Raw genomic sequence first — 23,846 nt, 5'->3', positions numbered from 1 at the left:
CTTGATGCTAGTGATCAAGTTCTCTGTACTTCTCATACGGCAGCACATAAAGATACGAAATAACAAAAGAACCGGAATATGAAGTTTTAATATAAAGCAGCAGATTACATAAATTACGAGTCTTAAACTATACTAAAACCTTAAAAGTAACAAAACGGAGAGTCATAGAAAACTGGACTGGCCGTGGCTTATTTCCTTATATCTACTTTTTTTTTTGTGGTACAAGAAGAAATCTAAGAGAAGAACTTGTAGGTGCTTGCGTTGACAATAATAGTTCTGAGGCCACCAATGGGAGCCATGACCGTCAAAATAACTCCTACTATAATGCAAAACTGCAATTTTCATTTTTACAAAACACCCAAAAAAAATATTATTAGTGTACAATAAAAAAACAAGAGCCGTTGATCATTAGTAAAAAGAGAAAGAACATACCCAGTTGATTATCCATGATAGACTAAACTTCTTTGGTTTCTTGAGAATGAGCCAAATAATGCATGGAAGCTGCAGTGGCAACAATAATGTGTGTTATATCCTAAATCACAACTTTAGTTTCTGAAAAAATGAATGATTTATGAGTATTATACGTAGTAAGTTGTTGGTGCGAAGGCAAATCCTCCAAAGAAGCCGAGTAGTCCACCAAAAAACGGGATACATATCGCAATGAACATAGTGAAAGCTGCACGGTCCAATGCGAGGACAAGTCGGGTAAATAAATGGAGTAGCTCTAACGAAACTTAAATGTATAAAATGAAGAATACATGTGACTTACCAACATAAAGACTGCGAGTGATGAAGCGGAGTTTGAAGGATGGATCGAAATTCATCTTCTTGACCAAAACGGTTTCAAGCATGTCAAATACCGGCATTGCAAAGATCTGTCTCCACCAAAGTAGTTCAGAGAGAAAGATATCAATATTCATGATATATATTCTTTATTCAATCAATGATAAAAAAAAGCACTATAATGTGGATGACCTGATAGCTTCCAATAACGTGGACGACCACAAATAAGTTAGCCATTGCGATAAGCCAAACAGGCTTCTCCAAAGTCATTAGAACGTTGTCGTCAACGCTGTTCCCAAAGATCCAGTACCCTAGGAACGCTACAGGAAAGTAGCAAATGGCTACTATGATGTAGGCTACAACGACTCCTCTCAACATTGGAACTTTGGATGGCACCTCCGGAGTCGAAGGGATCGTGGCTTGAATCTCCAGTACGACGTTGTGACCTGCGTAGGCAAAAGCCACATCTCCCAACGCGTTCAAGAAGTTGAATACATTTCCAGCACTTGTAGAGGCTCTAGACGAGTAGTCTACATCTGGACGAACCCCTTTGTGCACTGATGCGGTCCACGCGATAGTTGAGTAACTGTTAATGCATCACACAATACAAACACATATCATCAAACCAAAATTTATCACTATAAACGTTTTAATTAAATGGTTTTGAAACGTAAGTTTCAAGTTATTATAAAAACTAACATATATAAAAATCAAACATGATTCCGTAGGATTTATTCAACCGAAAGTTTGTATTAAAAAAACAAATCTATGGTTATTCAAACATGAATTTTTGATAAAGATTTAAAATTCAGTATTATTGAACTTTTATTCTTCCAATCATTTTAGATTGTTTGATATAAATCTTTTTAGTTAAAAATAAAAAATTAAATCTCATGGTTATAAGTAAAATTGTAGAGTGAACTTCAATTTACCTAAAATCATCTAAAAGCATAATAAAAATCAAATTGCTTCAAATACTAAAATTGAATTAGACCATTTAGTGTAAGTTTCTGTTTAAGTTATAAATTCAAAACCTAACAAATGTGTTTAAAATACTTACGTTAAGGACATAACGGCAGCGGCGAGTGAGATGACGGACATGGAGTTAAAGTTTGGTAGGTGAGAGATAACGAAGTGGATAGACGCAAAGATCATGATCCAATATGTAGTTTTGATGTCTTTGCAATCAGAGCAGAGGAGTTCATGGACTTTCTGTAGAGATTTTCCTCCGGTGACCATATAAACAATGTCTACACCGACCTCCACGATGAGTTGCTGAGGCACAATGATCCAAAGGCCAAGCTTTTCCCCAAAAGCTTCTTGACCTAGCTCGTGATATCTATCAAACCTCTTCCCAGGTACAATCTCGTGCATCTCCACCATTTGCCACAGTGTGTACAAAGTTATCACCCATGACATTATCATCAACGTCACGCCAGGTCCCCTTATTAAAATGTCCAAAAACATTAGCTAGATATCAAATATATAATGAATACAAGTCAAAGAAATGAATCGTTATGAATCTAAAGTACCATCCGAGATTGGACATGGCGTAGGGCAAGCTGAGAACACCAGCACCAACCATGGCAGTAACATTGTGAAACGCAGAGTACCACCACTTGGCGTTTCTTGAGGATGTGATCGGTAACCAATCGTCGACTTTCTTCTGCTTAGCCGCGGCAGTCTCACTCTCTGACGTTTCGTTATTCCCCATATCGTTGTATAAGGGACACTCTTTTTGAGATATAGAGAGGAGAAGAGATAAGAGGAGAGGAGGCTATTAAGAAGATTTTAAGATCAGAATGAAGATGAGATGGGTTAGGTAATATTTAAGAGTTGGATGAAGACTCGAGATTCTCTCACTTGAAGTTATCTAACTTAAATATTCGACGATTTATCTTCTGTAATAAACATATTTCAGTTTCAAGTTGTTTAAAGTGTTACTAATGTTGTGGTCTTTCTCCGTTATATAAGGCAACAACAGCTGAGAAAACTCATGCTTAACTCGCGCCTGTACGTACACAATGACTAAATTACCCCGCTAGTTCTGTTTATTCTCTCTTGTTTTGTAGGTTCTTTTGTGAATTCATAAATTACCCCGCTAGTTCATGCCGACTTGATATAAGCGATAACTGTATTATTTTTTGTGAAAAATATAAATTTGCATCCGGGTTACCCCCCAACAATGTTTGCTCCATATCTTAGCTTGATATCTTAACAACATTAGACTCAGATAAATCACTTATATCATATCTGTTTTTATGTATTTTAATTTTTACATCTTATATATAGATGTAAGTGTAACAAACTCAACATCTGAACGAGGACTCATTCGACTACAATGAAAGAGGCGTATCTATTCATATGCTTAGAAAGACTCACTTGCACCCCGTGATATTTATCTATATATAGGGTTTGATTGGTTGAAGCTGTAACTTTCTATTTATTGCTATAAGATTTAGGTTTTAAATTTTTAGTTTTGGCTTATATTCAGAACACTAAATAAAAACTTTTAATTTTTACAGAATGTTATAGATTGAAGAGATAGAATAGGTTATCAAATTTATCTGAGGTTTCTCTCATTTTGCTTTTCTTTCTATCTCTCTGGATTTTAAATCTCCTTTTCGTTGGCATTCTTTGCGGAAGATCTTATTTTCCTCTAACCCTCTCCTTTTCAGGTAGTCCCATTCTCATATTCTGTATGTTGAGTTTACTGTCCCTATTGAGTTTGTGCATTTTCCTATATATTTCCCTGCAATATAGTTTTTTTTTATGTATCTGTTGAATTTAATGTCGCTATTGAATTTTCTGATATATTTCTCTGCGATCACTCAATTTACTGTCCTTGTTGAGTTTCTCAATCTTCCCATTCAGAATATATGTAGAAACAACAATTCAATGCAAGCCATCTGTTCTCTCTATCATAGTAGCGGAAATGTACCTTTCCAAATTGACTTGGCGTCCATATTAGAGAGACGAGACGTCAATAAATATAAGTAGTATTTACAACTAAATTCATCTGATTTTACGAATGCTTCCAAACGTACGTGTATACCAATGTTCGCCTGAAGATAAACGCCAAGGTTGGTGGACTGAATTGCTTGTTAACTATGGAGCGTTCACCAGCATGCCATTAGTAACACAAGTTCCTAGCATTATTGTTGGGATGGATGTACCATCAGTTGATGCGATTGTGAGCTCCATACAATGGCCACTCGTATCAAAATATAGGGCATGTGTGTATGCGTACACAATTGTGGAAAACATGAATGATTCATAAGCTTGTCTAACCAGTCATAATCGAAGAGATTTTATGTTTTTAGATTGGAGATAATTGATGGGGAATTTGCCAAATATGACTCAAAACTTGATTTGATATACAAATTTATACCCAAACATGAATCAAATGTAAAATTAACCTAAAAGCCTTGTGAAAATACACTCAATCCCTTGTGACCAAACAAAAAAACAAAACTCATTGTTACGGATATAGCCCCGGTAAGTCGTTTGAGTCTTCTGAGATACTGAAAGTCATCTGGACGACTTCTGGGTAAGTCGTCTGGTGTTGTTGATCTTAAAAATAATTTATAAATTGTTTAAAAAATATTTTGACAGGTGAAAAATTAAAATCATGTAATTATAAACAGTTTTAAGTGATGTAAATTAAGATATAATAAAATTGAATAGTTTTCAACATAGATAAGTGAAAGTAGTTAATCATGATATTCTTTGGTTTAGGGTTTAACAATATATGTTGTAGTATCGTATGTATTTTTAGGGTTAGATTTTGGAAAGCTTAAATGTTTTTTTGAAAAATTAAATTTTTACCTATATGTGTTTATTTATGTGTATAGTAAATATTGTTTAAGTTTAATTTTATTTTATGAAGTGTTTAGTTATATATTTAGTTTAGATGTTATGTTTAGGGTCTAAACGACTAACATGTAAGTCGTCTAGGAACTCTTCAATTTTTTCCCGCTAAAAATATTTTAATTTCCCGCTAAAAATATTGAAGTCTTCTGGACGACTTACTTGCAAGTCATCCAGAAGTCTTCTATTAGAAGACTTACTTGAAATTCTTCTGAATCGAAAATATTTAACCTAATTGGATTTTTTTGTCTCCCTATATAAAGAAAAATTTACACATTTTCTTTCCTCGTCTCAAATGGCTGCAACAAAAATGTAATGTTCCTCATTCTAAAACTCTCCAACCTCTCTCTAATCTCTTTGAACTTATAAACATCAAAATTTATATCACTTTATTGTTTTTGTCTCATGTCTTTCTCAATAATTTATCTTGTTTTTGCAGGTTTTTCATCACATGGTTTTCATCTTCCACTCATTTTAAGGTAGATCTATTAATTTAAGATATGCATTTTTTGTGTTCTATTAATGTTGATCTATCTAATCTTCCACTCATTTTCTATGTTTTTTAAGCCATTTGAACGTTTTGGATATGCATGTTTTTCAGATCTAGATTTGGATATGCAGGTTTTTCAGATCTGGAAGACTTCTGGGCTAGACGACTTCCAGGAAGTCTTCCAGACGACTTCCAGGAAGTCTTTCAGACGACTTCCCGGAAGTCTTCTGACGTAGTCTTCTCCCATGTCTCTCTTTCATAACATATCTGAGCGTTTTGGTAAGTTTTTATGTCTGATTTTTATTCATTTGGTAACATCCTGTTACATAAAGTTCATACCTTTTTCCCAAACTAAAACTCTCAAAACCCACTCTAATCTCTTTGACTTGAAAACACTAAACTTTATATGAATTTTTCATTTTTCTCTCATGTATTTCTCACTACTCTATCTTTTTGTTGCAGTTTTTTAATCAGGTGGTTCTCATCTTCCACTTGGATATGTACTTTGTGTGTTCTATAAAATATATATATATATATATATATCTAATTTTCCACTCATTTTCTCTGTTTTAAGCCATTTGAACGTTTTTTGATATGATATGCATGTTTTTCAGATATGTGTGTGATATACATGTTTTTCAGATTTGGATCAGACTTTAGAAGACTTATGGGAAGTCTTCTCGGAAGTCTTCTAAAATATAATGCGCTAGAAGACTTCCAGACGACTTCAAAGAAGTCTTCCAAACAGGAAGTCTTCCAGAAGACTTTCTAGAAGTCTTCTGACGGAATCTTCTTCCATATCAAGTGGAGTCTAAGCTTGTCTTTGCAGAGGAATGATCTATAATAGTTTTGTTTGTGGTCTGTTTTGTGATTTGTATGTGTACTCCTTTAGTTGTGACTTTGTTTTGCAAATTTGAAGAGATATTAATGAAAAAATTTGAAGTTATTGATACAACTTCAATATCAAAACACAATAACACAAAAAAAATTAAGCAAATTTATTACAACTAAGGGAGAAGAATTCTCAATAAAACTTAGTCAAATTCACAAAAGATAAAACATTACATAAGTTCAAAGATAGAACACTTCCATTAGATACATAAGTAAAAAGTATATCTTATGATCTAAGAAGACACATTAAACCATGTTACTTGATATTCTTGAAGTTACTTAACACTTTTGAAAATTAAATAAACATATCTTAAAATTACTTAACAAATTTACAAAAACTAACGTAAAAGACTTCCACAGACGTCTTTTCAATTAGTTAGAAACTTTACTAAGCAGGAATGTTGGTAACCTCATAAATATCACCAATTAAATAATAAATTTCATTCAGTAGCCCCAATATTGACTAATATAAATGAATTAACAAAAAAAAATTTAAAAGTCTTTATAGTTTTAGAGAAAATGAAAGTTTATTAAACATTGACAAAGACGACTTCCACGGAGGTCGTCTGGTAGACTTCTAGAAAGTCATCCATTTAGGTTAGTTTTGCAATTGATTTTTAACCTAGACGACTTACATGGAAGTCGTCCATCTTTGTTTGTTAAAAACAATTTGAGACGACTTCCATTAAAGTCGTCTAGGGAAAACAGGTTAGTTTTGCATTTGACCGGATTGTGTCAGAAATTTGACTTTTCCTAGACGACTTACACATAAGTCCTCCAATAGAAAATTAAATAATCAATATTTTGTTATACCTAGACGACTTCCATGTAAGTCGTCTCAGGTTAGTTTTGCAATTGAAAAATAAGACAAAAAATATTCTTTTTTTCTAGACGACTTACACGGAAGTCATCCGTCCGACGACTTACATGGAAGTCATCCGTCCGACGACTTACATGGAAGTCACGACTTACATGGAAGTCGTCCAAGATAAGCAAGGCTTGACCAGAATCTCGGAATAAAGTCATGGACGACTTTCGTGTAAGTCGTCTGATGGATGACTTCCATGTAAGTCGTCTAGAAAAAAATATTTTTTTTTGTTTTATTTTTCAATTGTAAAACTAACCTGAGACGACTTACATGGAAGTCGTCTCGAATTTTTTTTTTAACAAACAAAGATGGACGACTTCCATGTAAGTCGTCTAGAAAAATACATTTAAAAGTCAATTGCAAAACTAACATCTGCATTGACCAGAAGACTTCCATGTAAGTCGTCTGCAGCCAGAAGACTTACCCAGAAGTCGTCTGGACTAAAAAATCTGGAAAAAAAAATTAATTTCATAGTTTCAACCAGTGAAATAACTTATTTAGCACACAAAAGTCTTCTCCAAGCACCCAAACTCTCAAACAAAAGTGACCCACCAAGAATCATAAGTTTCAATGGCTCTATGAACCATAGAATTTTTAGAATCAAAATCTTGGTTTTGGATGAATATGGAGAAAAAGTGAAAGAGATTGTTTTTAGTTCATAAGAATTAAGAAAGAAAGAGTTTCAATCGATTTGAGGTGCATTAAGAGCTTCAAATTGGTTGCTCATGGTGGTTGGTGTAAGACGTCAATGACAATCTTGTAAATACTTGAAGATGATGAGGTTGAGAGAGTAAAAAGACCATTTTCGAAAAGAAAAAAAACTAATAGTATTTTCGTGAATAATATGAACTTGTGGGGTGAATATGACAAAAGAAATCCAAAATAAAAACATGGTTCAGTTTTAGGTTTGACTTTGAGTTTTGAGTCAATTTTGCAAATAGCCCATAATTAATTGCGTAGATTGTAGACATATCCACAGGAACGTTCCAATTCATTCCTTAGTTAACAAATCGTTTTTTAACTCTTGTACGTTGTAGCAAAACTGTTTCATTGCTTCCTCTGCCATAAAATTCTATGTATTTAAAATTGGTACTGAAGCAACCAGATTTGTTGGTTTTTTATGTTTTTTTCTTTCTCTCTGAAAGCAAGGTTTTTATGATCTGCAAGAGATATTTTCTTTTCCTCGAATAGTAGTACATTATTTATAAAAACTATGTTGACTGTGTCCTTATAGTCAACTTTTTAATTATTGAAATCAAAAACATAATTTTACATGAAGTGCATTAAATACCAAGTCTTCAAATAAAATAACACAAAGAAGGTATTAACCATACTAGGGGCATTGCCCCCGCGCAAGCGCGGAGTTGTAGACATATTTCTTGTTTCATCTCAATATTTGTTAGGGTTATTGTAGCTGTGAATTTTGTGTTTTGGGTTGATCATTGTTTTTTAAGTTTTTTATTGTTATAGGGTTAGAGTTTTGATGATGTACTGTGTATGCAATGTTCTCCACTCATGAATGACTAAACTGTATTAGTAATGTGATTGATATAGTTCGTGTTGTTGCTTGCTGTGTCACTGAGACTTATTGTTTGTTTGCCTTTTTAATTTGTTACTTGTACTATTGAGATTACATAAATTATATTAAGGTTGTTGAGATTACCTTTTGTTTCTGGATATTTTTTCACCAGTTTAGTTGTGTAAGTTGTGTGTATTAAGTAATATTTTTTTTTATTCTTATTATGTTGGTTATATGTTTTTTTACTTTTAAACTTGTTGTTTTTACTGGACCTTTAAAACAAATATATGAAGACTTGTAGAAATAACTATAAAATGAGTGACAATTGGTATTTGGGTCTTAATGGATTTTAAACGAATATATATATTTCTCATAAGAAGACAATTAGACATTGAGCATATAAGCTATTTTTATAAGACAAGAGGAGTGAGCAGGTGGAGATGGTGTTGCCACCTTTGTGTCTGTTGGGATTATCTCTTGTATCTTCTGGTGTGGCTGTATTTGTTTCTCTTTTATTTGGTGGGTAATATGTAAACACAAATCATTGTTAGTTGTATTTATCAGATTTTGTAACTTACTCTGTTTTTTTTGTTTAGGTAATTTCACTGATCTTGGTTGTCGTCTTCGTCTTCTTTGTAAGCATATGTGAAAGTAAGTTTGTAAATTGTTAAATATTTGGCCGTGTAGTTTATATTTGTTTAGCTGGCTCAATATATGTGTCGTTGAGTTTTAGTTGAGTTGATTGATTTGGTATATTTGTTTTGAAGTTTATTTGTAAGATTAGACAAAAAGAGAGGTGATCATTAATGATTCGTCTTTTTTGAGATTCTAGTTTTTGGTGTTTTGATTGTTTGGGTTATTGTGGTTTCTTTTAAACAGTAAAATAAAGATTTGTGTAAAATTATATTGATAAGTAAGGGAGATAAATAGACGACCACAAATCTTGGGTATGAAATATTTTTGATTATTGACGTTAGCACAATATAGACAGTAATATAAAGGGAATTATGTGTTGATTGTTTCTTACGGATCAATGAGGAGACGGATAACGACTCGAGTTGTTTCTTTGGTGAGGCCAAAGCCCTGGACAAAACATATTTTCCCAACCACATCTGTGAGTTTAAATATCAGTTATGATATCAAAACATAATATAAACCCAGATGCAATATGATAATATACCTGGAAGTTCTAGGTTTGTGTTCGCAATCACTTGGAGATTGTCGAACAGTCTAATCTTGACTGAAGATTGATCTCAGGAGCACCCGTGATGACTTCATCAATAATGGTTAGTGAGATGAAACGAATGAGGAATGGATGATCAGTTATCTTGTACATGCTTGAGCACCTAGAAACCTCAAAACGATCGACTTTCACAATGGAACCAGCTTTCAAAGATGGCATATAATGATTAGCATGTTCGATGGGAGTAAACCAATGAATCACAGAATCTGCAAATAATATTATTCAACAAAGAATCAGGAAATAAATTAAAACAATTATGTTAAATAAGTGTTATAGATCGAAGATTAACTTACCTTTTCATCAAAGAAGAGAACCGTGATTCCCACAAACTCCCTGTCTTTCTTGAAGTTCAGGGAATCCCAGAAGCGAGGAAGCCAGAGGCTATGCTCTGACTACTACGACCAAGACGGAGAGATTCGAAGGTTGAGTGATGGACGCCGAGATGCCGGTTTGACGAATTGGAGAGGCAGAGAGAAACATTTTCTAGAAGTTGGTTAAATCTAAGAGGAATCAATGAGTTTTGTGGAGATGCAGATTGAGTTCATCAAAGATTAGAATCATATATATAGGGTTTATATAGGGGCTACAAATCATGAACATTTATTATCAACCGATTTAAGATGTGGACATGAAGAGTTCACCGGTGAAAAAATAGATTACGAACAGACACATGGTGCAACTCTGTAACTCAGACTTGTTTGAGACAGTGAAGAAAAGAACTCAAACTCATGTTAAACGACAACAATTTACAATATGAGAAAACTATAATTGTTGCAAACTTGAGCTTTTTTTTCATATAACGTGATGAATCTCATTTAAAAATGAAACCCATAACGTACTTGTAGGCCCGACCCTCAGAGGAAGCCGAAGAAGCAAGAGCTTCTGACCTTCATAAATATATATTAGGTTCGACCATCAATGTACAAAGTATCATTTAGTTTCGTGGTATAAATGTTGGTGTTTATATCTCAATAACCCGGGTTCGAGCCATAGACTTGACATTTTTCACACTTTTTAAAAGTGGGGCCCACAAAACGTTGACGTGGCGCGCTGATGAGTGAGCAAAAACTCATCTATTATAATATAGATTGGAAATCATTCTTTAAGATATGTAAATTTGGTTATAGATATAAAATGAGCTGTAGCAACTGGTAAATAAACATATCAATCAACACGTCTTTTAAATTGAAAAGATTATGTTTAATTATATTTCTCTTTGTTAAAAGAGAGACTACATAAATAAAATAAGAAGAAAGAAACTAACAATGAGTTCATCAATATGTTTGTGATCTTAGTTATTTGATTTATCGATTCTTGTATCTTGTCATGAAAAGCTAACTTAATGGAGGAGGCAAAGAAGGGCATGACGAGTGAACATCCTGGCCAAGAGGAATGAAAAAGTTTTCCTTTATTGCTACCCACTTCTTTCCAGTATTCGGTCTCGTAGTTTATATTGTCGATTCCTTGTGAAAATCATAAAATTGAAACAGTCGCAATAGATTCAAAGAATATAATATACTGATTGCATATTAAATTGCTATTTGTGGTTATAACATTATTCTTTCTTTAAATTATACTGATTGCATATTGTGTATATATATTTAGTAATAAGAGTTATAAATATTCTCTTCATTGTTATGATGCAATATTCATTGGATTAAAAATTTCTACAAATAATTTTGAATTGATTTTATCATACAAATAATATAATTTATCTCTTACCAGAAAGCACAAGTGGTTCTCAAAAAAAGGTATAAGTGAAAATTGACGTAAACTATGATGAAGGTTTGATTAATATGCTAGTAGTCATCTAAGTCATCTAAAACATGTAGGGCATCACCAACGATAACACCAAATTTAGTGTTTAAATTACACCAAATTTGGTGTTTTGGTATTAAACTTTATTTATTTCCAACCATTGTACCAAATTCTACACCATAACAATATTTTATATTATTAACTTTTTAAGTTTTCGTAATTTAATACATTATTTTTATAATTGACTAATTATATTTATCACATTTATTTTTATTTATTTATTAAAATTTGATAATTTTATATTTCTGTTTATTTATATATGTTATTTTCAGTTAATTTGTATACTTATTTATTTATTTTATTTAAAATATTAGTCAAAATTTTTAGTTTTATACATAAATAAAAACATTTTTATTTTGTTACGAGTTAATGTAATTGATAATAATCATTTAGTTATATTATGAAATAAAATAAAAACAATTAAAAAATTAGTGTTTTTAGTAAAGTGGAAATACAAATAAAACGAAAAAATATTATGTTATATTCATTTAACTATAAGTTAAAAGTTAAAACTAATTAAAGACTAATCTATCTATAATTAAATATCACGGTGCTCTCTTTAATAAAGACAATCTTTAAGTTTTATTGTGTGAGAAATGATTGTTTTTGTTTACAGGACAATGACAATACCTTAAATAGACTCGAAACAGTAAAAAGGAACAAGACAAAAGTTGTGTCTCTTCCTAAGCATTGCGTCTCTTCTTTCTCATGACTCTAAATGAATAACTAACTTAATAACATATTACGACTCTTAATACATAAAACTTAACAAACTTAACGTACTTAGGAACTCAATTATTTGACCAACATTGGTGTGGTGCTTGTCTCCTTTCGGGAGTGTTCTTTTCTGGCACGAACTGATAGCTGAACTGATGACAGCATCCGTCTGTTGTCCTTGGGTCGCAGTGTTCTGTCTCTTTTGGTTTTATCCGATGATTTTCATGGCTTTCAATTGTCAAAACGGTATCTTAAGCCGCCATGGCCGGACATTTTCCAATGTATACAAGTTGTTACCATAATAATCTAAATGGGAGTAGTTACCATTTTTCAAAATGGAAGTTGCTGTTTCTAGTGTATCACTATGCTGTGGTTTCCTCGAGGCCTCAAAGTTGTTACCATAATAATCTACGGCTTTATGAAATTCAGAATAGATGTTCTCCGGTCAACAATATACATGGGGTATTGATGAATACAATAGATTGGCTGGGATTGAATATTAAAGGAACCAATGGAATATCTCAGAGACACAAATATCTCACGGATGATGCCGTGAAATGGATTATTTTTTCATTGATGTCGTCGGTTTATTTAACGGAGGGGCGTACGTCATATTTGATCGAAAGTTGGTGTCTCCAGTGTATCACCGTACACGTGTTTTTCATGGGGAGCAAAGTGGCCTTCACTTTAGTAATTCTCGGTTTAATGGAATTCAACGTAGACTTTTCGTGGTTTTGGACATGTATTGTGTCTGTGCGATTCCTATCAAGAATCTACTCGGAGATCGATCTAAGCACAATCAATCAAGAACGAAAGGAAAACGAAAGAGACACACAAGATTGTTTACCCGGTGTTCACCGCACTCCTCCAATGTGGAGAAGCCGCTATACTCGCCGGACCCGAGATTTCCGGAAATTCCGTAAATATGTGTTTATGAATAAAGAGTCTTTACAATCACCTAACTCTCTCAAGCTTTCTCTATCTTAATCGTATCTCTCTCTCTCTCTCTACCCCTCTCTTCTTTCTGTTACAACTCTCGTAGAAGATTCTCGAACTCTCTCTGACAAAGAAGAAGAAGATTCTCAAACACCAGACTCAACGCGCTTCTCTGCTACAATTAGAAGCATGCTGCAACTGCGACCTATACTGTCCCACTATATGAAGTGTGTAATTGGTGATGGAGCTTCTGCGAGTTTCTGGTATGATTCATGGACATCTCTAGGACCTCTAATTGAGGTTTCAGGAGAGAGCGGTCCTCGGAGTATGAGGCTGAGAAAGAGTGCTTCTGTTGGTGATGCAACAAGGGATGGGGCATGGCACCTACCACCTGCAAGGTCACCTGAAATTCAAGAGATCCAGACAGCAATCAATGCAGTAGAGCCGCCAGCTCCATCAAATGGACCAGACATTTTTCAATGGCGTAAGTCCAATGACACTTTTGGCTCTGCGTTTTCCTCCAAAGTCACTTGGGAGAACCTTCGAGAGCATGCTGCCACAGTCTACTGGCATAAAGCAATATGGTTCAAGGAACGTATTCCCAGGAACTCGTTCATGGCTTGGCTGGCTTTGTTAAGGCGTCTGCCTACTAAAGACAGGTTGTTACGCTGGGGTATGAACGTTACAGGGGAGTGTGTGCTCTGTTCCTCTGCTATGGAAACACACCACCATCTTTTCTTTGAATGCAGTTACTCTTCAGTGATCTGGAATGCTTTTGCCTCCCAAATTTGGTCCAATCCGCCATCAGACTTGCACGCTGCAGCAGCTTGGATTCTATCACCTCCGCACCGTTCCAACTACAACGCCTCCACTCTCGCAAAGCTTCTCTTCCAGTCCATCATCTATGTCATTTGGAAGGAAAGAAATGCGCGCATCTTCACTTCAGTATCCTCCCCAACATCAGTCCTGCATCTTTCTGTGGACCGGCTGCTTAGGGATCGGATGTTGTCTCTTCCAACAAGGTCGTCAGCCCAGCCGTCCTTGCTCCAATTCTATTTTTCCACTTACAGACCTCCTTGAAGTTCTCTCAGTTTGTTTCATGTTCTGGTGTTTTAGTTACTGTTTTGTGTAATAAGTTGAAATCAACATTGTGGAAAATCAAAAATGGTATAATATTAACATTTTACCAAAAAAAAAAAGAAGAAGAAGAAGAAGATACAATACGTATATACTGTGTTACAAAAAAAAAAAACAATACGTATATACTAATGGAGAACCCTCTTTTGATTGGCTGAGAGACTAATGACCACACGTGCCTCTCACATGTCTTGGATATCCGGCTTGAGTCTAACCCTTTGAACCATTTAGAGTCTTCATCACACAATACATGAGAATCAAGTGAAATAATGGAACATTTACGGGCCACGTTAGAGACTGGGAGGGAAACATTACGATAAGTGACAATCACTTGTTGATCACGACAAGGAGTCAACTTCCAGATTCATCTTCAGCAACATTTCGATTAGTTTTATTAGTCAAAGTAATGCATAATGCATTTTGGTGTTTTGGTGTCTCATTAGAATGGCTCTATAACACGTAACTAAAGATGGTTAAAATATAATGATATATTCATCTAGCTATAAGTTAAAACTAATTAAAACTAATGTATCTATAATTAAATAGAAATTAATAAAACATATTATTTTAATATTTGGTGTGATGAATTGATATCTTGCATATTTACATTGTTTTATCCATTCACCCATGTGCATTTTGATCATATAGACTAAGATTTAGCCATGTTTAGGTTGCATTTTGCATACATGAGTCTTTATCAGGTATTGGAGTACCACATGGAGTTCCTGGAGACACTTGGGTGCATTTGGAGCTCAAAGGAGGTGATTAGAGTGATCTTTGGACGAGCACTGCCTGGAGCGACCAGCCCAGAGCGACTATCTCAAGTCACTCCAGCCAGAGCGACCTACCGGAGCGACGCTATGAACTCTCTCGCCCTATACGCTTCGGAGCGACCTCCTAGAGCGACAAGGCGAAGTCGCTCCAGCTCCTAGAGCGACCAGTTCAGAGCGACACAGCCAGGTCGCTCGCGAGGAACGGCCCAGGAGCGACGTCTTCGGAGCGACACAGCCAGGTCGCTCGCGAAGAAACGACCCGGGAGCGACCTCTCCCAGCGACGTGCCGAGGTCGCTCCACGTCTATTTGTTTGGCCGAATTCATGTTTTCTCAAGGGCCTTTTGGTCATTTCATTATGCACGTTTTTATTTTTTAAACCTATGTTTTAATACTCTGTAAGCCACCAGGAGGAGATTATCTTGGATCTATTGAAAAATACATAAAAACTCTCTAGAGAAGTTCATCTCTTGGATTTTTGATTGTTATGTTCTTGTGTTCTTGTTGATTTCTTATCTATTTCTCTACATGATTAATCTGAAATCCAATATGGGTTTAAGAGGAATCATGGAGATTAGTGAGTAATCACCTTTTGAATTCATGGGTTAGGAAGATTAAGGGTGATTAGGTTAGTTCTAGGATGTTTTAGTGTAGATCATTCTTGTTCCTTGCTAGTAGAGTATTCTTAATGCATCTTCTGAGTTGGCCACTCAAAAGTTGATCAATAGGCATTTCCCACCCGAAAGGTGTTTGATGAAATGCCTGAGACAACTCTCCTAGGCTTTTAGTATACTTTGCCAAAGACATTTGTTGTTAAAGATGCTAAGATAGCTAATAGACTTGTTAGTAATGATTGCTTTCATATTATTCAACCAAAGACATTTGATGTTTGAGATATGTTAGCAAATGAGCATTCATCTAGACATAGAGCTTGCTTAGAATTGTGTCTAGGCTTAAGGTTGATAGTTTGATTGATCATTTTCCATCCTTAGTTCGATACTTGATCACCCAAGGTCTAATCCCTATGCCCATGAGTTCTCTTTTCCTTAGTCAAGAAAGTATCATTCTGTTATTGCTTTCTAGTTTTAGTCATAGCTTAAAACCCATCTAAATCATTGGTTGCACTTAGATTAAGTGAGTACTTGCATTCTCAGTGCTTTGATATCCCTCAGAACTGGTTCGACAATCACTATACTACAACATTTGTCTTAGGAGCCTTGAAAACTCCTAACATCAAATTGGCGCCGTTGCCAAATTCTGAGTAGATTTAAACATTGAGATTTAGTCACTTGCTTGAGACTAAGTCATTTTAATTTTGTTTTGTTACTGATTCTTCTTCTTCACCTACCTTTCACTTTCAGGTGTATGAACTTGAGGAGCAGGGGTCCATCAAACCTAGTTCCAATAGTAGCAGACATCAGAGCTTTTGAGAGGGAGTGTGCTAGAGCTAGAAGAGAAGAAGAACACCAGGCCCACTTGGATATTGATATGGCAGATCCACCGCAAGGGGCAGAACACCAACCGCGGGCAGCTCGACCCATTGGCACTTACGACCGCCCCAACATACATGGTCATAGATTCGGAATCCGAGCACCAGCTGTGGCAGCCAACAACTTTGAGGTCAAGTCAGGACTCCTCAACGTGATCGAGAACAACAAGTATCATGGCTTGGCTCTGGAGGACCCATTTGATCACTTGGACAGGTTCGACAGCTACTGTGGGTTGTCAAAAACCAATGGTGTGTCCGAAGATGCTTTAAAGCTCAAGCTATTCCCTTTCTCTTTGGGGGATAAGGCACGTCAGTGGGAGAAGTCTCTACCCAGCGACTCTATCACCACTTGGGATGAGTGCAAGAGAGCATTCTTGGAGAAATTCTTCTCATCCTCAAGAACTGCTAAGCTGAGAAATGAGATCTCCAGTTTCCAACAGAAGAACTTGGAAGGATTCAGTGAAGCCTGGGAGAGATTCAAGGGCTACCAAGCTCAATGCCCACACCATGGTTTCTCTAAGGAGAGCTTGCTGAGCACATTCTACCGTGGTGCTCTTCCTAAGTACAGGGCCAGACTGGATACAGCTAGCAATGGGTTCTTCTTGGGGAGAACTGAGGAAGATGCAGAGGAGCTGGTTGACAACATGGTAAAGAGTGATGCAGTCTACAGTGGAGACCACGACAGAAGCAGTCGAACAGATGATAAGCAGACGAGGAAAGAGTTGAAAGCTCTACAGGATAAGATAGACATCCTCCTTGCTGATAAAGCCACACAAGAGCAGCTGCACTTTGTTGGTAACCCAAGCCAAGAGACACCACCTGTTGTCCATGAGGTTGAGGGTTTGGAAGGTCAGGAAGAGCTGTGTTTCATCAACAACAATGGTAGCTGGTACAAAAAAGAGCCCAACTTTCAGTACAACAACTACCAACAGAAATCCTATCCCAACAACCAACAGAGTGGTTATCCGCCTCGAAACAACCAGCAAGGCAGCTATCAACCTCAGCAAAACCCCTCATCTGGTTCCTCTGCTCCTCAAGAGAGCAGCACTGACACCCTGCTGAAACAAATCTTGGAGTCTCAGACTAGAAGTGAGAAGCATGTTGGATATGAGTTGAAAACCTTCATTCCAAGATTGATGGGAGCTACAATGAGCTCAACAACAAGTTCTCACATCTTGCTTCTACAGTCAAGAATTTAGAGAATCAGTTTGCTTCCATGAACACTCACCAGACTCGCCAGCAAGGATCTCTACCATGAAAATCTGACCAAAACCCCAAGGAGGCCAAAGCTATCACCCTTAGGAGTGGTAAGCAGTTACCTCCTACAACCCTCACCAGGGATGCTGAGAAACTAGGTGAGGAGGTGGCCATCAACTTAGATGATGAAGTGGTGATTGTTGATGAGAAAATCAATGATGAAATCTTGGAGAAGATTGTGGAAGCCAAGGGTAAAGGAAAGGTTGGGGAAGAGAAGAAAACAGTGAAGGATGGTGAAGTTCTTGCTCCAGCAAGTGAGAATTCTTTTGTTCCTCCTCCCTATGAACCCAAACTACCATTCCCTGGTAGATTCAAGAGGCAGCTGCTAGAGAAGTACAAGGCTTTGTTTGACAAGCAAATGAGTGAAGCTCAGGTTGCAATGCCCATCATCGATGCTTTCATGTTGATTCCTCAATACAACAAGTTCCTGAAAGATGTTGTAGCTGCAAAGAAGAAGGAAATGGAAAGCATGATGATTCTTACCCATGAGTGCAGTGCCATCATCCAAAGGCTTGATGTTCCAGAGAAGTTAGAGGATCCAGGATGCTTTACACTACCTTGTGCTCTTGGACCTATGGTATTTGAGAAATGTCTCTGCGATTTGGGAGCTAGTGTCAGCGTGATGCCTTTGTCTGTTGCAAAGAAGCTTGGATTCACTCAGTACAAGAAGTGTAAACTCTCTCTGGTGTTAGCTGATCGTTCAGTGAAGTACCCTGTGGGCATCTTAGAGGACCTACCTGTGAAGATTGGAAGGTATGAGATACCTACAGATTTTGTGGTGCTTGAGATGGGTGAGGAGGCTCAAGACCCATTGATTCTTGGAAGGCCATTCTTAGCTACAGCAGGAGTAATTGTTAAGGTGAAAGAGGGCACGATTGATCTCCATTTGGGTAAAGGGCATGTTCTCCACTTTGACATCAAGGAGAAAATGAAGAAACCAACTGTGTTCGGGCAAGCCTTCTACATTGAAGAGATGGGCACTCTTACTGATGAGCACCTTGAAGAGTTACCACCTGAGGACGACGAGGAGGGAGCATCTCCCTCTACTCATTCTCCATTGAAGGTAATCCACTACTTTCCCTTGTATATACCATTTCGTTTTTGCATATTAGTTTTCTCTTTTTGGGTATCTCTCTCTCTCCTTGACAACACAGAGACTGTGTCATTTAAGTTTGGGGGAGGTACCAAGTATTTGATCACGTTTGCTTTGATGATTTTGAGTCTCATGCATTGCATTATACATATATTTGCATAAAAAAAAATTCATTTAGTTTGCATCATTTGCATTTCTAGGAGACTAGAGCATATAGGTTGCATTTACTTGCATTGGGAGCAATGATTTGAAATGCCTTGTAAAGAACATTAGTTTGCACCTGAGTAGCTTATGCACCTCTCAAAAATACTTGTATGCTTCGAGCCTTGAAGACTCTTCCTGAAACTTGTTGATTGCTGAAACTCAGTCTTTGAAGCCAACTACAACCTTATTTGAACTGAACAAACTTAATGCTTCTTGCTCATGGTCCCTTGTGTACTGAGTCATGGCTATACACACTTGAGTTGTCACATCCTTTATGCCAATCTTATTTTGACAAACTCTAGTGGTAGACCACTCCCAAAACCTTTCCCTCCTTTTAAGCTTTCATTGTTTGATGAGTGAGGTCTTCTTCGGAAAGTCTTACATGTGCATAATGTTGAGAGTATCGGGAGCGACAATGCTTGATCTTCATTCTTGCTAGATTGGGCACTCTATTGTCTAGCTATAGGTGGGGGGTGAGAGTTGTGATTATGATTTGGGAGCAATGAAAAAGGAAAAGAAATGACTCTTTGTGTTTAAGTGAATTGTCTTATTGGGATAAGTAGAAAAACCTCTAGCTCAAGTTATGAAAAGTCTTGGCCCCCATTTGTTAAAAAAAAAAAAAAAAATGAAAAGAAAAGAAAAAGAAAGAAAAAGGGGGCTAGCAAAGTTGTTAGGAGCTAAGTAATGTTTTGAGGTTGTGAAAAATCCCTTGTAGATTTCAAAGAGAAGGAGTTAATGTTCTTAGGATCTTTTGGTGAGAGATGTGAGTTGGGTTTGACATTTGAGAATGATTGTGTAATTGTATGTTTGGGAAAAGGGTAGAACAATGGAGATTGAGCATTGTATGCATGAGTTGATCCCTTTCTTAGATATATTATGTGCAATGTCAAGTCTACTTGTTTCGAGAGTAAACCACCTTAAAGATCATATGTTTTGAACCTCTTGAATCAATTGAATAAAAGCCTTCCCTTACTCAACCAAATGATTTGGACCAATTGACCATTTGCAAGAATTCACTTGATGCTATGCTTAATGAACTTGAGAGTTGGCTGATTTGCGTGTGTGAATGCATGATGATGAGTGTAGGGATGAAAAGAGTTAAGATAGGCCTAGAGAAGCAAGAGTATAATAAGAGAGGGTGTACTAATGCTGAATTTTAATGTTGATTTGAGTGCTTTGTGTGTTTCTTTTGGCTATGAGTTCCCACCTTCAAACCTCTCTCCCTATGAGTTCTAGAAAGTTCACTTGAGGACAAGTAAAAGAATAAGTTTGGGGGAGTTGATATCTTGCATATTTACATTGTTTTATCCATTCGCCCATGTGCATTTTGATCATATAGACTAAGATTTAGCCATGTTTAGGTTGCATTTTGCATACATGAGTCTTTATCAGGTATTGGAGTACCACATGGAGTTCCTGGAGACACTTGGGTGCATTTGGAGCTCAAAGGAGGTGATTAGAGTGATCTTTGGACGAGCATTGCCTGGAGCGACCAGCCCAGAGCGACTATCTCAAGTCACTCCAGCCAGAGCGACCTACCGGAGCGACGCCATAAACTCGCTCGCCCTATACGCTTCGGAGCGACCTCCTAGAGCGACAAGGCGAAGTCGCTCCAGCTCCTAGAGAGACCAGTTCAGAGCGACACAGCCAGGTCGCTCGCGAGGAACGACCCGGGAGCGACGTCTTCGGAGCGACACAGCCAGGTCGCTCGCGAAGAAACGACCCGGGAGCGACCTCTCGCAGCGACGTGCCGAGGTCGCTCCACGTCTATTTGTTTGGCCGAATTCATGTTTTCTCAAGGGCCTTTTGGTCATTTCATTATGCACGTTTTTATTTTTTAAACCTATGTTTTAATACTCTGTAAGCCACCAGGAGGAGATTATCTTGGATCTATTGAAAAATACATAAAAACTCTCTAGAGAAGTTCATCTCTTGGATTTTTGATTGTTATGTTCTTGTGTTCTTGTTGATTTCTTATCTATTTCTCTACATGATTAATCTGAAATCCAATATGAGTTTAAGAGGAATCATGGAGATTAGTGAGTAATCACCTTTTGAATTCATGGGTTAGGGAGATTAAGGGTGATTAGGTTAGTTCTAGGATGTTTTAGTGTAGATCATTCTTGTTCCTTGCTAGTAGAGTATTCTTAATGCATCTTCTGAGTTGGCCACTCAAAAGTTGACCAATAGGCATTTCCCACCCGAAAGGTGTTTGATGAAATGCCTGAGACAACTCTCCTAGGCTTTTAGTATACTTTGCCAAAGACATTTGTTGTTAAAGATGCTAAGATAGCTAATAGACTTGTTAGTAATGATTGCTTTCATATTATTCAACCAAAGATATTTGATGTTTGAGATATGTTAGCAAATGAGCATTCATCTAGACATAGGGCTTGCTTAGAATTGTGTCTAGGCTTAAGGTTGATAGTTTGATTGATCGTTTGCCATCCTTAGTTCGATACTTGATCACCCAAGGTCTAATCCCTATGCCCATGAGTTCTTTTTTCCATTAATCAAGAAAATATCATTCTGTTATTGCTTTCTAGTTTTAGTCATAGCTTAAAACCCATTTAAATCATTGGTTGCACTTAGATTAAGTGAGTACTTTCATTCTCAGTGCTTTGATATCCCTCAGAACTGGTTCGACAATCACTATACTACAACATTTGTCTTAGGAGCCTTGAAAACTCCTAACATCATGAATAAATAGTGTTACACCAAATTTGGTAGAACACTATTGACACTACACCAAATTTAGTCGGATAGTGGCACTTTTAGTTATTCATTAGCGATGAAATTACACCAAATTTGGTGTTTTGGTGTCTCATTAGAATAACTTTATAACATGTAACTAAAGATGGTTTCAATTAAAATCGAGCAAAAACAACTAATATGATTTGTAGATTATAATTCTTTAGTAGAAATATCTGATATTATCTTAATTACTTTTGAAATGTATGTTTCTATTAGATTTTATATTGTTTTCACTAAACAAAAAAATAATGAGAAAAGGAAAAATTTAATATGGTATAACATATTCTCATTTATAGACTATAACTTCCAGTTATTTGAAAATATTATAGAATTTTCAAAAAAATTAGAACTATTGAAAAGAATATTAACATCACTTTTAACCGATTGTTGCTAATGTGGAGTTAGAAAAAAAAAACAATTTTACGGGATAGTTAAAGATAAATAAAAATTTGATTTACATTCAGTTTTCAACAAAAAGAATGCTTGAAAGAAAATTAACATATTGGAACTAAATGGGAGATCTTAAAAATTTAGTCAATCAATTCAATAATTTAAGAAACCACTGTAATTTTTAGATAAAAATTTGTAATTATTTAAATATATAATTGCATTGTTTAGATAAATATTTCCAATCGTGTAAATGCTCCATCATTGCAAGATTTGATGATCAGCCATTGTAATATCTAGTGATCAATCATTTCCCAATTTACCATTGCAATCTCTTAAATTTAACTATTAAAAAATTTGTGTATAAAAGGGTTGTGGACATCGACAAAATCAAGGACACAATAAAAAGAAAGAGAAAAATAGTGAGAGTTGCATTACTCCAAATAATAATAAAATATATTTAGAATACATAAAAATTGGAAATTTTATTTGTATTTATTTTATACAGCCTTATTATCAATAAGAGGAAATTTTTGTTGTCTCATTTTCCAAAGAGATTTTGTTTAACCACAAATTGACAAATGTTAAAATATAAAATTTAATCATTATCTATATTCATACTTTATAACAATTTGACTATAATTAAATTAACATGTTTACCCTTATGTTAGCCAATTATATAAACTCTAAATGTTAATTAATTCTATTAGATGGCTTAAACATTATAAGAATGATTTTATTGTTGATGGTATAATTCATAGTTCATTTAGAAATGTATGTATACATTTATCAGAAATAGATACAAAGTGTTAGTAGGAGTGACATTGGTTTATGTATTCTATAATACATTAATTTTACTCTGGATTTCAGAGATAAATTCTAAAGTGAAATTGTGCAATTTTTGTGTATCATCATGTTTCAAACTATATTTAAAATTTAATATTATTTCCCATTCGCGGGGCCTCTGAATCCAAGTATAGATAAACTAAAAAAAGCTATAGAAAAATTCAATCTGAATGCTTTACAGTTTGATATTAAAACCAGAATAGCCCCCCCCCCCCCCCCCCCCCCCCTTAGAAGTCTACGGCGTTACAAATCAATAAAAAATCTTACAAGTAACTTTGGAATCTGGATCTTCCAAATTTGAAATGTTTTCATTTGATTGATCCATGTACAAACAAGCAGCAGCAACACACCGATCATATTGCGTCCTTTTGTCGGGAATCTTCTTGAAATCATGGCTGTGACATATCTTTTCGCTTAACTCCCTAATCATCTTCAAATTCTCAACAGTTTCTTTGGCACAAGCCGTGGCCAATCTTCGTTCAGTGGGTCTGGAGGTGAGATGAGAACAGATTAGGAGGTTTATAAGGCTGATGTTAGGATCCATGTTATCTGAGACTGTAGAAGAAGAAAGCAGCGGTCGTTTGTTTGTTGGATTCACACATCAAAGAATCTAAGAATTAGATAGTTTATGAGAAATCATCAATGAAATCGAATGAGAAAAAGAACATCCAAGAGATTTTATTGATTAAAGATTCATTACAAAGATGATTTGAAATGTAAGTGAACCTTAGGATCTATATCATCTCTATAAGAAAGTGTTCTAGATCTAAAAA

At 35.7% G+C, this 23,846-nt stretch overlaps 2 protein-coding genes and 1 non-coding gene across 3 annotated transcripts; 1 reads left to right on the top strand and 2 right to left on the bottom strand.

Annotated features, from left to right (window-relative positions):
* Positions 1–69: 69 nt before the first annotated feature.
* LOC106399820 (lysine histidine transporter 2-like) lies at positions 70–2,710 on the bottom strand. The gene is made up of 7 exons (XM_013840270.3): positions 2,316–2,710; positions 1,844–2,227; positions 976–1,369; positions 770–875; positions 585–676; positions 433–501; positions 70–332 (listed from the first exon to the last, which is right to left on the bottom strand). Exons 1-7 carry the CDS (start codon positions 2,495–2,497, stop codon positions 234–236), a joined length of 1,326 nt encoding a protein of 441 aa, XP_013695724.2. The 5' UTR covers positions 2,498–2,710; the 3' UTR covers positions 70–233.
* A 10,647-nt stretch (positions 2,711–13,357) lies between these two features.
* Positions 13,358–14,215, top strand: LOC125587129. The gene has a single exon (XM_048757286.1). It carries the CDS (start codon positions 13,358–13,360, stop codon positions 14,213–14,215), a length of 858 nt encoding a protein of 285 aa, XP_048613243.1.
* Positions 14,216–16,939: 2,724 nt separating this feature from the next.
* LOC125588022 lies at positions 16,940–17,046 on the bottom strand. The gene has a single exon (XR_007324418.1). It is a non-coding gene; the product is annotated as a small nucleolar RNA R71 (small nucleolar RNA).
* Positions 17,047–23,846: the final 6,800 nt, after the last annotated feature.

Source organism: Brassica napus, chromosome C5 (genome assembly GCF_020379485.1).
Source record: "Brassica napus cultivar Da-Ae chromosome C5, Da-Ae, whole genome shotgun sequence".
Lineage (NCBI taxonomy): Eukaryota > Viridiplantae > Streptophyta > Magnoliopsida > Brassicales > Brassicaceae > Brassica > Brassica napus.
The sequence above is the reverse complement of the archived record's forward strand: the minus strand, read 5'-3'. Positions and strand labels throughout refer to the sequence as shown.